This window comes from Camarhynchus parvulus, chromosome 2, assembly GCF_901933205.1.
Source record: "Camarhynchus parvulus chromosome 2, STF_HiC, whole genome shotgun sequence".
NCBI classification, from domain to species: domain Eukaryota; kingdom Metazoa; phylum Chordata; class Aves; order Passeriformes; family Thraupidae; genus Camarhynchus; species Camarhynchus parvulus.
This window is the reverse complement of record NC_044572.1, coordinates 45,188,165-45,207,111: the sequence shown is the minus strand read 5'-3', so window position 1 is coordinate 45,207,111 and position 18,947 is coordinate 45,188,165. Positions and strand designations below refer to the sequence as shown.

Below are 18,947 nucleotides of genomic sequence, written 5' to 3'. Positions count from 1 at the left end.
CCCATGCACTGACTGAGCCTGTGGGATCATTTCATAGGTACCCTCCTCAGGCATTGCCCAACACACCATTAAACTCAGTGGTTACAAACCCAAAACAGAGACTGCAGGCATTCTAGAAAGAAAATGAGAAGTGAATACCAAAAAGGCCACAGAGACATATTAATTAATAGGTCTTTACAGTACATAAAGAACATATCTATATTTTGTACATGTTGTGTATAGCACTATTCTGTTTGCTGTAGGCTAGTGAAGAATATTTAATTGATAAGGCTTCTGTCTTTCTCTAAATTATGACATTAACTTGGGTCGCTGTCATCAGATACTGATTGTTATAGATTGAATACATATTTGGACCTCTGTGCTCTCTCAAGTGAACTTAAAACTGCCTGATATCAAAAGATGGGGAAAGGGAAGAAAGAAGGATTGGCAGTCAGAAGCCAAGACAGAGGAAGAGAGGGTAAGTGTCACTCTCTTAGAAGACCTTCCTGAAAATGACCACAATTGTCTTGGCTTTTTAATATCTTTCCTTAACTATTCACAAGGGACCCTATATTAAACCTACTCTCCTTACTGAATTCCAGTCTCAGTAATTAAACTGACTCATAGTATTCCCCTCTGATTATTAAGTAGAAATTGTCATTAATGTTAACAGAACAAATGTTTAATAGCTGATAACACAAGTACAGGCCATTTTAAATTCCCTCTGTGACTTAAATTGCATATGTTATTCTCCATTTCACCTTTAAACATTTTAAGTGGTTATCAGTACATGTCTGATGTATTTTAACACAAAAGGACACAGTTCAGAGAAGAAAGAAATTAATACCAGGCAATCTATCTACTGTGAAAGTTGCTGAAATACACAATCATATCATTTTTAATAACAGGAAATCACAGAAGCAGTAATGCAGAAAGTGCCATCATGCAAGATTTCCTTGAGAAAGAGGAAAGTTCAACATGTAAGCTACAGCCCTTTAAAAAAAATCTATCACCTCATACAACTCCTTTGAGCAAGTGAGGGTTCTGAAGGCTAACAGGCACAAAAGGAAACGGTGACGTGGGTCTCTAAATGATCTGCCTGCAAAAATACAGCTTCTAGGCAGCTGAAGAAAGACATGCACAAAATTGGAAAGAAATTTTCATTGCTAATGCCTTGACTCTTAGATACAAAAATCTCAACAGGACTGACCACCTAACTTGAGTTCCTTCTAATGTTCAGCAAGAATCTATGGTTTTTAATTTCTGAAGCTCCATATATACATGAATTAATTATCACACAAAAAAAAAAAAAAAAAAAAAAATGTAAAGAAAAAAAAAAAAAAAAAAAAAAAAAAAAAAAAAAAAAAAAAAAAAGTTAAAAGCCTTTTTATTTTTAACACAGGAGAATAGCTCATGAATGTTGACTACCTTCATTAACAGCACAAACACAGTGGTAATAGGATGTATTAACATGCATGTTCAGCAAGTTTACAGATGACATTGAAGTGAAGAAAGCAGCTGATGTGATGAAGGATTGATGGGTTCAGAAAGAACCCAAGAAGCTGAAGAGCTCAAAAAAAAGGCTGCCAGAAACCTTTTAAAGTTTAACAAAGGTAAATACAAAACTCTGCACTTGGGAAGCAATACATTCATATTATAATACAGGCAGAGTCTGAAAATACACACATCATGTGGTCCACTCTCCTAAATATCTTGGTTGCCCTTCTCTGGACTTGCTCCTGCTTGTCAATGTCTTTCTTATAGTTTGGAGCTCAAAACTAGACATTACAATGAATGGAGGAGAATAGTCACTTTCCTCAATCTTTCAGTTTTTCTTTCTCATCGCAGACCTCTTTTGCCTTGATGGCTGCAAATGAACACTACTGACTCATGTTAAACTTTTCTGCTTGGACTCCAGGATATTTTTGTGCAAGAGGAAGCTCAGTTTTCAATTTACTAGATTGCATTCTTCTCCATCACACAAAAATCATTCAAAAATGAGAAGTTAAATACCAAAGATATGGCAGCAGAAGTTTAAGGTATTTTCCTGATGTGAACACTATATATTTACAGACAGCAATGCAAAGGATATAAAGCCTTTCAGTTTGCACAGAATAATTTCTTTCCCCTTTCAATTCAAAGAAAATCCAACAGTCTGCAATTACAAGATCAATACTCTCATAACATCCTTGGCAAACCAAATTTTAGAAGTTCTTTACTGGACAATTAGGCCCTAAATCAATAAAGCACTGGCCAAAATCCAGGTTTCCAGTACTCTGAAGATCAGCCAGTAAAGGAAAGGGATGAGAGAAGATGGGGACATTTGACTTGAGATAAATTATTTTTGGCTGCTGTGCTGCTTTCTCTAGTGTGGTTGCTGAAGTTCAGTGAGCCCAAGTTAGTGTTATCTAATCAGTATTAGTCTGAAAATATTACTGGAGTCATTAGGACGTAGCACAAGAAAAAGACTTTAATAATATTTCTATCCTGCTTCCTTACTTTGGAAACTAGCATGACTGAAGAGATGTGTTTTATTTTTGGAGCAGATGAGAAGTGAAAGAGCACAGACATACTACCAGCAGCATAAAAAGCACACAGGAATTTGCTCTGTAGGACAATAAAGAAGAGATATTTAGGGAATGGAGGCATTTCTGCCATGCTGTTAAACAGTTTTGCACCTAATTTGCCACACAGAAAGGCAGAGGTGTATTGCTTTAAGCAAGGCATGCCAATTATGTGGTTACAGCGCTTGTGGGACTTGAACAAACTTTTTCACATTATGCAGCTTTAACAAGTTACCCTGCTGCAGCTCAGGTCAATGCCAACTTAGGATTTTGCCTGACAGAGAGCAGCCGTGCCTAAAGATAGTAAAAGCAGCACATACATCTAAATCCCAAGAAACCCCAAGCAGTTCTAAGTGTGATAGGCAGTTTGGTGAGAAATAACCAAAGAATTAGAACCCTATGAACCAGCCCTTTCCAAATTAGTCATACTATTCCATTTTTTCTCTATTTTTTTTTCCTGGCTCTCTTCTCCACTAATACACCACTAAGTTCAGAGTGCATCTGTTTGCAACAGAGGAGAGGAATACGTTATTTAGCAACAATGTCAAGTTCCAGATTGTCTCCTGAATAATGGCATTGCCCATTCAATGCCTTAAGACTAGAAAGGTTCAGGAATTCATCTCTCTTGCTTTCTGGGTCAGTGTTTAAACTACTACGCTAATTATGAAAATGAGGACGTGATTCCTACTACCTACCTTGATGGATTCACAGGCTGGTATGTGTACCAACAAACAGTACAAATGGTAACATAGACCTGTGTTGCTAGATGTCACTCACCCATTAATGATAAACAGAAGAAATGCTATCAAAATGTAGGTCTTCAACAAGTTTGTAATTTATATAGATTTCTAATAGCAGAAACCTTTTCTTCAGAACCAATTTCTAAATAAAAGAAACTTACATAATAAAATGCAGTAAAATGAATCATGGAATCATAGAACAGTTTGGGTTGGAAAGAACCTTTAAATGTCATCCAGTCCAAACCTCTTGTAATGAGCAGGGACATCTTCAGCCAGATGAGGTTGCTCTGAGCCCGGTCCAACTTGACCTTGAACACTGTCATGGATGGGGCATCCAATCACTCTCCAGGCAACTTGTGCCAGTGTCTTATTACCCAACTTTGGTGGTAAGCATTTCATGAAGACATGCAATGGTTTGTAAACTAAAATTTTATAGTCAGCTTGGGTTCCACCCCATTACTCTACATCATTGGACTGGAACAAAAGCTATTTCTTAAAAGTGTGCACAAATATTGTACAGCTTATCCTTTCACAGGTTTAGCTAGTGAGAATAGGAAGAATTTGTAGAAGTCTCTCAACACTCTGCACTGTTATGGTCAGTACTCTAGTCCATTACTTCCTTCCCAAGCCATTCTTCACATGCATAATGCAATTTTCAGTTAGTAATTCTTTTGTAAGCACATTTTCCTGGAAGAATGACTTTCTAAAAGTTAAATTTGTAATCAAATCGGTAAGGAAGGAAGAGGACATGATGAGGAGGACATCAGCTACAATGTGATTATCTAACAGCCACTACAAAATCTAAATAGATAAAAGTTAGTTTCACACAGTACCTGATACTACACGCTGGGAAACATCTGAGAATAAAGGAGAATGAAGATAAAGACGACATACCTTCTTGAAAGAGTGGCACCATGTTCACACTTTTGTTAGCAACAATATTATTCAGTAAGACAATTACAGTTTGCATTGTATTCCCAAGTATACTGTCCTGGTATCTCTGCAAAAACAAAACAAAACAGTAAAAAAAATATTAAAATCTAGTATTCCTTTTGCATGGTTAGAAGACTATTACCTTAAAAATGTGGTAATACAAAAGTAGTACTTTCTCAATCTGTTAAAATTCAACATTTAAATACCATAAAACCAGCCAAATATCTTAGTAGACAACATCCATTTCAAGGATCCTGTTCTACAACATTAGACCAAAACTCCTCCTATGTTCTTTTAAACTAAACCAATTCTTATCTAGGTCTAAAATGTTAGGACTTTTTAAAATGGCATAGAATTTTATCAATCTCATCTCTGTTCAGAACCAGAAATATTTCCCTTTGTATATTTCTTTTATTAATGGCATTATTGTTACTCTTTTCAGTCTCAGGCTGATAACCCTACCATACGTCTATTTGTTGTTTTTGTTTGTATACATTCATAATTTCACAGACCCATTAAAGACCTATGACTGTATTGAATTGCACCACTTTTTAAATGTCTTTCTTATATTTGAAGATTGCTTCAGTGATTTTTCACAATTGTTGAGACTACACTGAGAAGAGGAAGGCACCAAGGTTTTTAAAGAAATTTATTTTCTTCTGCTATATTCACTACACTTGCACACTCAGGCTGAAAAGGGTGGATAAGGCAATGCAACCAATATGCATTTATATACACACGAGGGACAGTAATAACTCAAATAACTTCCAAGAACCCAAAATAGGAAAAAGCCTTGACAAATCTGAGTTTAGATGAAAATACAAGCCTGAGTACTTTTCAAATCTCCCTAGAAGGTTCAGGAAATATTTTGTCCAATTTTCAGACTCAAAGCGAGATACATGCTTCCAAAGTGAAAACAACAACTAAGAAAAAATTGTCATGTTTCATGCATCATAGGTTTCTCACATGCACTTAGGTAACTTCCATGCATCCCTTTCCCACCAAATCTCTCAGTATACTGGTATTGCTCAACTACTTCACTGCCACAGAATACACCATTTATTAGGGTCCACCTCCTGTCTGACAATTGAAAAAAATTTAAAGTTGAACATGATGAAACTTGTCTGAAGTTAAGCATTTCAGATAGCAAAAATCACTTCAGCTCTTGAATACAGTCAAAGGAATACTTTCTGTTTCTGCACTGAAAAAATAAAATGCATTATTTCCTACAAATACCAGGAAATATATATATAAAAGTATAATACATTAACAGAAAATTAAATATATAAACATACAGACTTCTATTCAACATCACATTAGATGAATTTTCTATTCACAATAAAGTGCTCTAAAATACATCATAAGAGGAGACAAGGAAGAGCGCCTCACAGCCTTTTAAAGGACTTTAGTTTCTTACCCAAGCCTTAAAAAAAATATATCTCTCCAAGAGCTCTTAAATACTATTTACTTTATATAGCATTTTGAGATGTTATTTATGATTTCCATAAAGAATACAATAAATATCTGTTTCTCTGAAGGTTTTGAAATACAGCCTGATAAATTCAAAAGCAAAGCTGGAAAGTAAAAACACCAGATTCCTCAAAGGTAAGGTAACCAATACATGAAACAGACACCATAAAGCCATGGTACTAAAAGTAAATTTGAATTTATTTTCCTACAGATATCTGAAACATAAGAAAAACATTATTTTCAAAAGATAATGTGTTTATCTGGTATTCTATCATCACAATATCTTATTAATTCTCCTAAAGAATGCCTAGAAAACAAGACATTAAATAGCAAGAATTACTATTTCCACTACTGAGGATAGTGATACACACACTAACAACATAAAATTAACAAAAGCAAAAAATATCTCCAGATGTCAAAACGAGATCTCACTCAAATATTTCTTTGCAGATACAATATTTCTATTACTGCTTCATATATTTGAAGTAAATACCTTATAGTAAAATTCCCCTTTCAGATATGCAGTTAGAAGAGAAGCTGTTAGTTGCTTATGATAACAATCTTTCACATTTACCAGGTTAGTAACATTTCAATGAAGCCATTTTTGCTTTTAATGGACATCAATTGTGCTTTGCAACCCTCCGCTCAACAACCAGCACTGATGTTTTCTACTTATAATCAAGCACAAATAACAAAACTTGTCTTACCCTAAATACATACAAATTAGAATTCAAGATGCAATGTAGATATCTTGAGGAAGGAAAATGCTATCTTAATGAATTAAGTAATCATACAAATGGTATACTCAGCTGTACTACTAGTGATTTAACATATGTTCCATGATGGATTTTGACAAGATACTAGGTTCCAAGAAGCTACAGGTATGCTTTACTTATCTAAGTCATCACTGATTGCTGTTAGACTCAATTTTAGAGGCTTATATAAAAATATTAACTTCATAATCTATCAAGGAGTAAAGCTGATCTAATTTGTGTGCACAGCACCACTGACTGTGGACATTTAATGAACAGTGCACTTGACAGCTTTAATAAAACATAGCATTTGCCAGCAGAGGTAATTAGAATTGAAGCAGTAAAATTCTAGTGTTTGGCAACACAGATGAAACAACTTCATTAAAATGTACACCTTCGGCAAATGAAAGGCAGGAAAGCACTGGACCCTGAAGAATCAGCCTTCTTAAAAATAATTGCTTCAGTGCTTAAAAAGGACAGCTATGAAATACCAAGGGCATAACAAGGAAATACTAGTATTAAAAAAAAAGAAACCACAGAAGATAAAAATCAAGCTTTTCTAATAGGACTGAACTGTATTTAGGCCATTAAACTTTTCATTCTAATTTTGAGGGGTTGTACTTTCACAAAAGAAATCAGTTGAAGTATTTATTTAAACCAGTTAGGTAAAAAGGCATGAATTAGCAAAGAGGGAGTAGGAATCTTAGCAAGATACTATGGCTAAAGCTGCCTTTTCCTTCAGGGGGATTAGAACTTAGAACAGTACTAGGTAAACTACAGTATTTTAATTACATTTTAGATAACAAAAGAGATTGCACTTGTGATAAGAGGTTTGCAATTTGGGAGACTTCACATACACGTCTGCTACTTATGTATCTAAGAACTCGGAAGAGAAAGTCCTAAATGCTAGTTTACAGATGTGCTGTAATTAAATCTTACACTACATACCACAGTACTCCTGCTCATTCAATATAATCAGAGTGATTAAACTTTACACTCTCCTTCTCAAGCTTATATATGATCTATGAACACAAGTTAGGTAAGGAAGGAAACATAAGAATATAGAGGCTTGATTTTTCATACACTAAATCAATTGAAAGAAGAAAATTATAGAAATTACCCATATTCAAATAAAGTTCTTAAAATATGCCATTCTTATCTAATGATTCTTTGTCACAGTATAGTTGAGATGAAATAAACCAAAACATTGATTCTAACAAGGACCTATTTACAGGAACATAGTTTAAGATTGCCTTCAATCTAGCTTATTTTGATTTGCTATTACTTTGTGAAACAGAGAATTAGAAACTTTGGTTAATTTAATCTCTAACATTTTTGTGGCCTTTGATTTATAAGACCAGTTACGCACAAACTGAAAGCATACAAATATGGATCTCTAAGTTTAAGGTAATCCTATTTTCCTTATTAATTATCTAAATCAGAAGTAAGAACAGTCATATCTCTTGCTACTCTGCTTTTTCAGACTTTTTCAAAAGTACAGTTCTACCAGAATTTATATTTCTGAATATTTCCCTCTGGCTATGGTCACACAAAAAGGAGCAACTAATCTGACAACCAATTTCTAGAATGATCACACTTCTCAGATGTATCACAATGGTGACATATTCAGTTCACATACAAAGATTTTAAGTCTTGCAGCTTTCACAGAAATTCCTGCTGGAATGTTGAAAAAAAAAAGAGCATCTGCATTCTTAGTCAATATGTGCTTAGGCAAAGCCAATTGATTATAGGGGAAAAGTAGTGATTTTGAAGGATTAACTAAGGAGAAAGGAAATCATTAATAAAAACCTAGAACGTCAAGCATCAACCAACAGAAAACAGTAGCATTAGTCTTACATTTTGTTCTAATACCCACTGCAGGAGGCAATGCAAAATTTCACAATCGTACATTCACTGTTACAGATGAATTGCAAAGCAATTCAGCAGCAGCTCTTAAAATAGAGTAACAATTCCTCCTTCTACAAAATTGCACATAAATTTCTAGCAGCAACGAAACCTCAAAGCTTATCCTTTTGCACCTAAAAGCTTTAATGAAAGAACTCAACTCTCATGGAAAATTTTCTTTACTGTCAACAGAGGGAGTCTCAGTAGGCTCCTCTCAAGCAGAGTCAGGCTTCTTCACAGAGAGGATACTCAGAAACAATTTCATATAAAAACAAACTTCCCTATTACCTAGAAAAAAGTAGCCAAACAAATTAGCTTTCCGAGGATTAAAGCTATTGATTCTGATTAACACTGAGGTTTCCTAAGAAGAAAAATTTGTATACAACTGAACAGACAGTATGGGGAAAAAAAATCTGTACAGATATGTCACTGGAGAATTCCAGTATTCAGGAAGAATTCATGCTGGTATGCTCTGAAGCAATGAAACTTTACAAGTAATAGACACTACCACAGCAATAACTTCATATTTAGACTTCTAAATCTGCAGATGTTATGGAGAGTCTCAAGAAGCAGTGAAGCATTTGAACTGCAAACTCACTTGGGAGCTGCAATCAAACATTATGCCAAAAGTTACCATACCAAAATATTCACTTATCAGACTTGAATTTCCAGCACCCATGAAAAGTTACTTCTTCAAGAACTCAGAATGACAGATAAAAATCAGTGGACATCCTTTTTCTGCATGGATTTTGTTCTGATGCAAAAGACACTTTGCCACCACAAGAAAGAAGTCTCCTATACTCTTTTCATTAATCCATCATCAGCTGTTAAGAAATGGGTCTTTGTCTCTTCTCCCTCAGAACCTGCTCCCATATCCATAGCTAACTAGTTGCTAAAGCAATATTTAAAAGCAAAAACTGATACTGACTCAGTTTCTGCTGCCTACTGAGGGGTGCAAGATCATGATTGAAAAGACTTTCCTGACATTTTCCATAACTGAAAAAAAAAAACTGACAAACAAACAAACAAACAACAGAGGAAAAGCTATGCTTTTACAAGGAAGTAAAAGGGATAGAAAAAAATATCCATTGTTCCTCTTAATCTCAAATTGAATGTTTTATTCTTTGTACTCAGACTTGCTTAAAATCCAGCAGCATTAGTGAAAAAGATGTTGAATGAGAAGCCACAGACTGACAAAGAAGTACAGGGAAATTGAACCTGTCTGAATGAGGAAAGGATGCTTTTCTCTACTGCAATTTAGTTGGATTGAGAGATATATTAAAGCTGCCAAAAGGAACAGGAAAAACACATTTACATGTTAAATATTTTTGACTATATGCCTTGCTTTATGTGTTCTACCCTCAAAATACTATTTAGTTTGAAGAGCATTATTTTTTCCCATACACTCACATTTACTCAACTCGTAATTACAACAGAGAAAGTTGATTACAAGTTTATCAAGTAACATTAAACTTGAAAACAATGAAGGGCTGCTAAATTAAAAGGAAATGTTTGCTGAATCTTCTGTTGTTAGAATCATGGTATAGTCTGATTACATTTGGCACCTTCAAAATACATCATTCCTTAATTTCTATTATTATTTATTTTAGGGATTATTTAAGTAGCTGATTACTAGTCTGAAAGACATTAGGAAATTCTCTTTATATATCTTTTTTTTTTTTAAGTCAGTCTGTACATTTCCTTTGTAGACACTTGTTCATAGAGATTTTGCATGTTCCTAAGAGACATGTATTTAGAAAATAAGCATACTCAACAACCAGGCTCTACCAGCTATCAATCTACTCAGCTCAAAGTACACATCCTACTGTGCATGGATGTCCTAGGAAACTCATCTTCCAGCCTTTCCCCACTCAAGGTACTCCTAGACTAGCTACATCTGTTAGTTGGTACCAAGGCACCAAAACACATTGCAGGAAACAGGGGAGCACTAATATTACTCAGGGAACAGACTGGCAGAAACGCTGGAAAGTAACACAGCCAGCACTATTATCTCATGAGAGAGAGGGCATTTCTTTCATGTTTTTGCCCTGGGCTTAGGCAGACAAGCAGTTATGCTCTACACAAACTATATTCTAACTAGGACACTACGCAGTCAAGGCAAGAGAAACTATGAACTGATTGCTGCAAATGAAAACTCTACATTGCAAAACACATTGTTTATTAGGTGTAAAAAAATAATTTAATAAGTATTAATGACTACAGTGGTTTTTTTGTGGTGCTATACTCTATTATCTCTTAAACAATTAGTTTGCTTAGTAGTGAAATTCATTTAGAGTGTGTATTCTAAAGAAATATTGTTGGGAGATTTTACTTGGCATGATTTTTCTGTGATTAATATCCATGGTCAGGATGAGAAAATTCATGATTTATTCAACACTTAAATTTCAACAACTTTCAAATCACTAGCCTTGTCCGTTCCTTCTGACATTGCAGAAGATTACAGAATTGGGTATCTTCTCCATTTTAGCATTTTTGTTTCCAGATGACTAAACACTGAAAAAAGTAGAATGCACAGTAGATTAATGTATGTGTTCGGTTTGTTGGTTTGGGGTTTTTTTGATCAGTTAATTAAGGACCATGGACATGAAGAAATCTTTACCATAATCACATTAATAAATACTTACAAACCCAGAAAACAAAAAACATTTTTAGTATGTTACAGTATATTTGTGAACTAGAGGAATGGAGTTTATGGGCAAACTATCTCTATAAAGTTTCTTCTTCCATAAATTAGTGGTATATAATCTTTATTTGCAATTCTATCTCAAGTTAATGTTCCTGATAAACAGTATGTGTATTACACAAACACACTTTCATACCCCATGCATCACAGTGTTATCTTGGCATTTATTCAAGAACTTGAAGATGAATGCATTTTCTTCTTATGCCAGGGCGTGGATATGAATTCCAAGAATAAAAGAAGCTGAAGTGGATTCAGTGGTCTGAACAGAACTGAACTATGATAGCGGAACAAGGTTAGAACTCAGAGTAGTCCTAAATCTGCGTGTGCACCACAATGATTAAAACTCTCCTGAGTGTAAGTGGATTTGATAAACATGTTAAAGCTAAATAAGACTTGAAGCATTTGCTATCTCTCTTAATGTCAGTTTACAAACATAAGTATTTTTACAGTCCAGGCCTAAAAAAGACAGTGTTTATGTAGCCATCAAAAGCTTCATCGCTTTCAGAGGAAATAGGAAATGAGTCCGGTATTAAGAGCCATGTTTGGGTACATTTGGAAGGAGCAGTTTGTATTCACAGCCAGAGAACAACTCAGCTGGAACAAACAATGATAATAAAAAAAAGACAGCAAAAGGAAGTACAGTTTCTTATTCTATGTAAATACTAGAAACACTCTTTCTCTTGTAGACACAACAGGAAGGAAATTTACTGTTATCCAAAAATCTCCCACAGACATAAAAACCACTGATGAGCTTAACTTGGTGTCCAACAAACAAGCCACCAACCCCATTCCCTAATTAAATTCTGTGCATGATTAACATAATCTTGCTTTATTACTGTTCACCAGAAGGAACAGGATGTAGCCAAGATGGAAAATTAAAAAGAACAAGTAAATTAATCTAGAGACTAGAAAGAGAGGATTTCAAGGTTAAACGACAATACTTTCTCCTTGCTTAAAATTTTCCAGGATATTGCTGCAGTTTCCAGACTCTACAGAGTTTGCTTTTATATTAGCTATGCCTGCGGCACCAGAACCAAAGACAGCATATGTATCTTGGTTATGTTGGTCTGGGACAGAAATAGCATTTTTTCATTACATTGTGATTTTTATTTTTTTAAATTTGTTTTCTTCCTGCTTTGCATTTAATTCTTATTTTATCTCTACCTGTGACCTTAGAAAAAGTGAACACAAAGTTCACTTTAGTAGGTCATATTTCAGGTACATATATTTCAGAAATATACTTATGAAGTGACAGCCCGATTTTATCTGTATAAAATACTAACAGCATAATGCAATGTCAGTCATAGGAATTAATATCTTCCAGCCACTGGAATTCACTGATATTGAAAGACAACTGTTCCCTTAGCCAGCAACAGACTGATGATGCTAGGCCACAGAACAGCACCTGAAAGAGAACTGAGGAGAAAGAAGTAAAATGGAGAAAGAAATGACAGCTAACAAGAATAGCAATAATAGTAATTATTATTACTCAAAATATACTTGCAATATGAGTTTTAGAATTAATTTTTATGTGCTAATAGATTATTATTATTGTGAATTTAAGATGGGATCTAAGTAAAAGAGAATAGATATAGATTGCATATAAGGAAGAAATTATTTGAAGCAAGGGTGCTGAGATACCAGCACAGGCTTCCTAGAAAAGTTATAGATGCCCCATCCCTCTAACTGTTCCCGGCCTGGCTGGACAGGGCTTTGAGCAAACTGGTCCAGTGAATGACATCCCTGCCCTGGGAGCAGGGGGGTTGGAACTAGATGATAGTTAAAGATTCCTTCCAACTCAAACTATTCTATGGTTCTTTGATTTAGTTCTTACCACTCAGAATATTAAACCAAGAAAAGACAAAAAATAGTAATTGCTTCACTGAGTATATAAACAAGAACATAGCAAAATTAATTTTGGACTAGAATGAGCCTTGCTCCCATAGTGGCAGTCTCAATAGCGCCAGGCAGTAGACAGCTTGAAAAATTTACAGTCACTCAGCACTACAGGGTCACCTGATACCCCACTGATACTCCCTGAAGCACTCTGTGCACTTGCCTGGCACAAACCAAGCACCACTTCTGAAAACTATTACTCTCACCTGTTCTAAAGTCAACTCTTACATTGCAAAGAAGAGCAATGGCACAACTTACAATTTAAAAGCTTAACTCACATCTAGAAGAATGCAAGGAAAGGAAACCAATTCTGCTTCTCATCTCACAAGCATTTGCGAAACAGTATCAGATGCTATGACTTCAAAAAAGTATACCTCTTGCTGTTAAATATGATATCAAATCTAATTTATTCCATTTTCATCAGAGATTAACAGATGGCTCAAAGACAGAATCAGAAATGGCTAAGTTCAGCAAAATAGGAGGCTCTCCTAAGCAAGTTCTACGTCTTTCTCAAAGATACAGGAAGTTACACTGCATTTTGTTATTACAATTATTAAGAACATATTGAACAGCGTTTTTCTTTTTGCACATCTTTGCAGGATAATCTTCAAATAATTTATTATAGTTTTCTTCATGGTCTCACCCCATCTCTTTCCCCAAGTAATTTCTATTTAAATCATACATACTGATTCAAGAAATCATCTTTAGGAATACAGGTTTGAAAATTGCTATAGTTTATGAAAATAGATTCCACTTAATGACAGAAATATATTTCGGTCATCAATATGTAGGGCATAGGCTCAATTCAAATCTTCCTGATTTTCCTCACTGTTAAGGCAATTATTGCCCAGAAACACAGAAGTTTCCAATGCCTTCAGAGTGTAACAAAGTGCCTTCAACCCCCTGAAGAGTGAGGGTTTTTTATCCTTCATATACCTTCATTTCAGTGGTAAACAGGCACTAAATAATTATATGAGAACTTATATCTATTGCTTTAAAAGGACAACAGGATCCATTAAATATGTATATACAGAACACACATGTATACACATGAACATACACATATGTTTTCTTATAAAGTATTTCAACTATGACATATGAAATTCAAATGAAACTATTCTAGCAATGCTGAAAAATCAATGACTTGAGACTCTATGCTGTTTCAGAATGGAGCTAGACTTTCAATTTCCTTAAATATTTAAGACTTCAAACAAACATTCCCAGTGTTCACTGACGCACTCACTAGGTTATCACACTGCCTGTATCCCACAGTAGTTTGCTATCTTACAAGAAATGTAGAGCACCTCAGTTCTTTCATTTCTCCTCATTTTTACTGAAAGTCCATATCATCAGTAGGCTCTGCGACAAGGAAAATTTAATATATACAAACTGAAGCAACTTCAGTAGGAGATGGTGAAAGATGTTAGTAAAATATCTTGCTTAGTAGTCAAAATATTTATTTTGAGCTTCAGAAACCCAGAGTCAGCCTTTTCCTTTAGGGTGATTTTGAACTTGGATCTGCACATCTTCCCCTAAAGTATTCCTGATTGACATGCCACTGGCTACCCTGAAATCTGCCTTTCTCCTCTATCTCCCATGCACCTGTGGGCAGAAAATTCATCCTGAACAAAAGAAGCCTTTCTCAGTGAAACATGCATCCAACTTGGAATAACATAATGAAACCCTGAAATAACCCCTATATTTCCTCCCCTGAACAACAGATTGGAATCCTGAAAAGAAATGGGCCATGATCACAGAATCACAGAATCTTCAGAGGTGAAAAAGATCCACAAGGATCATTGAGTCCAAATCTGAAGTGAATGGCCCATATAGGGTGCAGCCCCACAACCTTGGTGCTCTTATCCACTGAGCTGACCAGCAAGGTTCTGCTGCTCTACCCAAGTTGTCTAGCAGCAAAGAGCAGCTTTATTCTCATATGAATTGATAGCCTGAAAAGGAGTTGGATATTTTTAGATCAAAGTAGGATTTTGATGCTAAGAGAGAGTCATAAAATATCATTGAGAACTAAATTTAATAACACTGGAGGCTAGACAGAAATTTAGCCCATATGTGATGGCACACAATGTGTCATTGCACAGTAAAAAGAAAGAATAAAGAAAAATAATAAAAAAGAAACCAAAACCCAACTAAAAATCCCCCCCAAAAAGCAAACCAAAAAAAGCCAACAAAAACCCAAAGAATTGTACCACTGGATTAAGACAGCATAGAAACATTTTATATGAAGAAATTAAAATATTAACTTTGTTAGAACACAGAATCTTAGTAATAACTACATTAACATTTGTTAATTACTCATAATAGACCACCTCACAATTATTAGGTAGCTATATTAGTCTTTTACTTCATTCCATTCAATCTATACTCCCGGAACAGTTATTCATACTGAAAAAATGTGTACAATAGATGTGAGGGAATAAAAGGATCAAAGAGGAAAACAGCTAAAATATATCTGAAAAGCTGGTAACAGAAATTTTACAAAAGCCAGAAAGAAGAGACTAGAGTATCATTAGCCATTTCCATATCCTAATGGAACATGCAAGTTTCAGTCTGTTACTAAGAGTGGGTCCATGGCAAAGAGCCCAAATGAGGTCTGAGAAAGCATAATGTACCTTTAATGATTGAAATAGCAAGAAAATTAAATCTAATCATGTTTCATTAAGCATACTTTAGCTCCCATTTTTACTAAATTATTCTATTATGATTTCCCAACTGTCTGTTGAAATAACCTTTTACAGCAATCTAATTCACCATCATAAACAAGTCTCATTTCTCACAATGAAGCCCCCTGGGATTAGTGAGAGGAGATGGAAAATCTAAACCTTGCCAATCCTGCAGCCACTAAGGTAACCACTCAGGGAGACAAAGATTTTTGTTTGCCTATTTGTGGCTGAGATCATTAAGATATAATTAGAAACGTATTCATGAGTATCAGAGCGTCTGTTATGGAGATACCATTCGCCCAACAAGCATCCTCTATACTAGTCTTTAAAAAGCACAGGAGCAGGCATAATCCCCACTTCACTCTCTGGAGAGTTCTGCATTAAATGGACTGCATTAGACATCCCTCTCACTCCCTGCTTTTTAATGGAACCTTATACACGCATGCAGTATTTTCTCAGACTCCATTGTTACCATCAGAACTGCTGGTCTGTTTGCTTTCAGCAATATGCTCCTGCAGTGCCATCCAGATGTGAGCCCTAAAGATAGCTACGTGCAGGGAATTTAAATCCTGCTCCAGAACTTGACACAGGGCAAGCAAATGTAGAACTTGAGAATATACAGTCAGAAATGGATTGTTTATAGAATAATCCCTGGCTCTCTGCAGCAGTGAAAGGAGCTATCAGCCTTCATACACATCCTTTCTGCTTTAGTCAAATGAATGAAATATGCACCAAGGAGAAATACTGCACTTTACTCCAATAAGTAACTGAAAGAAATCTGTTTTTCCTTTGTAAAGACCTTAATTATTGCTAAACTTCATATCAAATAACATGACAGGAACAGAAAATTAAAAACAATGTCACCCATCAAACCGTGCTTAAGTATCTGCCACAGGGATCAATTTGGGGCCCCCAGTTAAACTGCAGAATGTAAACTGTCAGTCACCATATCTATCATCATAATGTTTGAACAGGTTATTATCTTATTTGGTAGTCAGGATTTTGAAAGGAACCCAGTATATGAAATAGAAAGAAAATGAGTTGTAGGGTACAACTTTGCTTCCTGTACCCACAGGATCAGTAAAAAATACTTGATCAAAACATCCAATGCACAGAAACTAAACCCTGTAATATAAACAGGGGACTCAAAAGAGAAATCTGAAAGGAAAAAAGTTACCAAAATTTCAGCTGAGTCTTTGAAATGATGGTCTATTATAATTGTAATTAGAAAGTTACAGTGGGTAAACTAAGATTGTGTCATGGTAGGCTTAATCTTTTTGCAAACATATGGCTAATGAATCTACCTTAGCAAAGATATATTTTTCAAGCTTGCCTATAAAACTGTTTGCAAAACAAAATATATTTCAAACTTAACCTTTACTACAATGAGTAAATGACTACAGGTAAAAACAAAATAAAAAGTAGAATATTAAGATTTAAATTGTTTTGCTTTGTGGAAGACTGACATTCTAAAATCTAAATCACCCTGCAATACAAACTCCTTAGGAAGACATTAACACAAGGAATGCATAAAGAATACATGACTGAGGCCAAACCAGACAAATTTCTAGATAAACGATGAGTTCAGATGCATAATGCGGAAACCTCTGCCAGCCAAAAAGCATTCACAGACATTCAATATCCTTTTACAAACAATAGCTCGGTACCTTACTCATCAGAATGCAGCTGGTCAATAAAGGTACAGTCAGCAACCAACACATTCCTATGCCAGTATTTATTTAGATGAGATAAAGAGATGTACCTCAGCTGTTTGACAGAACTGTGATAATGCCACAGTAAAATACTGGTTACAAGATCAATAAATCTTACTTTGAAAAACATGCATCCCAGATTTACTTCAATATATATTTTTCCTTAAATGCCTTCTCTTTGCCTTGACATTTACATTAGCAGGAACAATAAATTAGCAATTTGCTCTTAATCAGCCTGACAAACATGAAGTGTGGAAGAAGTGAGATTTTGCATTAATATCACTTCTACAGCAAAAATAAATTAATTTGTAAATGTAGACATTAATTTCCTTAGGTGAACATTGGTGGTGATTCCTTTCTGTATCACCCATTTAAAATTTTTCATAAAATTCAAAGAAACCATGGTAAGGTCATGATTTCTCCCTATAACTTGCTAGTTAGAGGTCATAGAGAACATACTTTGGCACTAGACTTGTGAAGTCTCACATTAGAAATAATCTGTCTTTTTGTAGCATCTGCCTTTCACACATTTGCGTCGTGGTGCTTCAGCCCTTCCTCTTCCATAGGTCTCCATGTGCCCTTCAGCTCCAGCCATGATCCAGGAGCGGGGTGGGAGTGAGGGAATGCTGCAGGGCTGCACTCCAGCCAGCAATTACAGACAAAGCAGCCCTGCCAGCTTCCCCAGGCTGTTCTTCTGCTCACAATCAACTGTCACAGAACTCTTGGGACCAAGCACATTTCTTATTTTGTACATCCCACAATACAGTATGAAGAACACTTACAAGGTCACAAAGACTTCGACGAGACTTTCTGCTAACAGAAATAATTTGAGATTGTCACACACACATGTATATATATGGACATATTTTATCACACCCATGCACACATATATATATGAATATTACAAAACTACAATCTGACTGTGGGAAAAGAACTAAATAAACAAAATGAAATGTGTCCAAGGTGTGGGCACTACAAGACTGTGAGAATAGGATAAAAGCTTAAAGAATGGGAGGTGAGATTTATCAGTTACTGATAAAAGTAGGGTAGGATGAACAACAAAAGATAAAGAATTTAATTTGTTTAATCTTATTCACAGCAGAACCAGTCACCAGTCTAAAAGATTAACTGCTTTAGTTGCATTGCTTAAATTAAAATGTTGCAGAAAGGCAGTAAATGCTATGAACTGTTGGAGGAAAGGGGTGTGACAGAAGTAAGATGGATTCTGAAGATGATGATGCCAGTTAAATCTCTAATAAAAAAAGAGCACAGTGATATCTTTACCCATCCCAAACCACCTCCCAAATATTTTTCCCTAACTGGGAAAATTGTCTAATTATAATGACTGAGTGATGTTTTGATGTAATAAAAATTCTGCAAAAATGTGCTACATTAAACACTGACAACTCTGAAACTGGTTCATAAACAATGGCTAAATATTAATTCTTAAAGAAAATCCAAACTTCTTTGTGAATTCCACAAATTAGTATTAATTTTTAACTCCACAGCCAGCCAAATAAACAGCACAGACAGAAAATTAACCTCATAACTCAAAGCTGTGTATTTTTAACTAGCTAATTTCTCTAAGAAACAACTTGCTTCAGAAAACAA

General features: G+C 35.1%; 1 protein-coding gene across 4 annotated transcripts in view; it reads right to left on the bottom strand.

The window, feature by feature from the left end:
• The window catches only part of ULK4 (unc-51 like kinase 4), a 211,919-nt gene that overhangs the window by 84,358 nt on the left and 108,614 nt on the right, over positions 1 to 18,947 (bottom strand). For all 4 annotated transcript variants that reach the window (XM_030944162.1, XM_030944164.1, XM_030944166.1 and 1 more), the window contains one exon: positions 4,178 to 4,283. In XM_030944162.1, the coding sequence (XP_030800022.1) occupies positions 4,178 to 4,283 (106 nt within the window). The remainder of the gene's footprint in view (positions 1 to 4,177; positions 4,284 to 18,947) is intronic.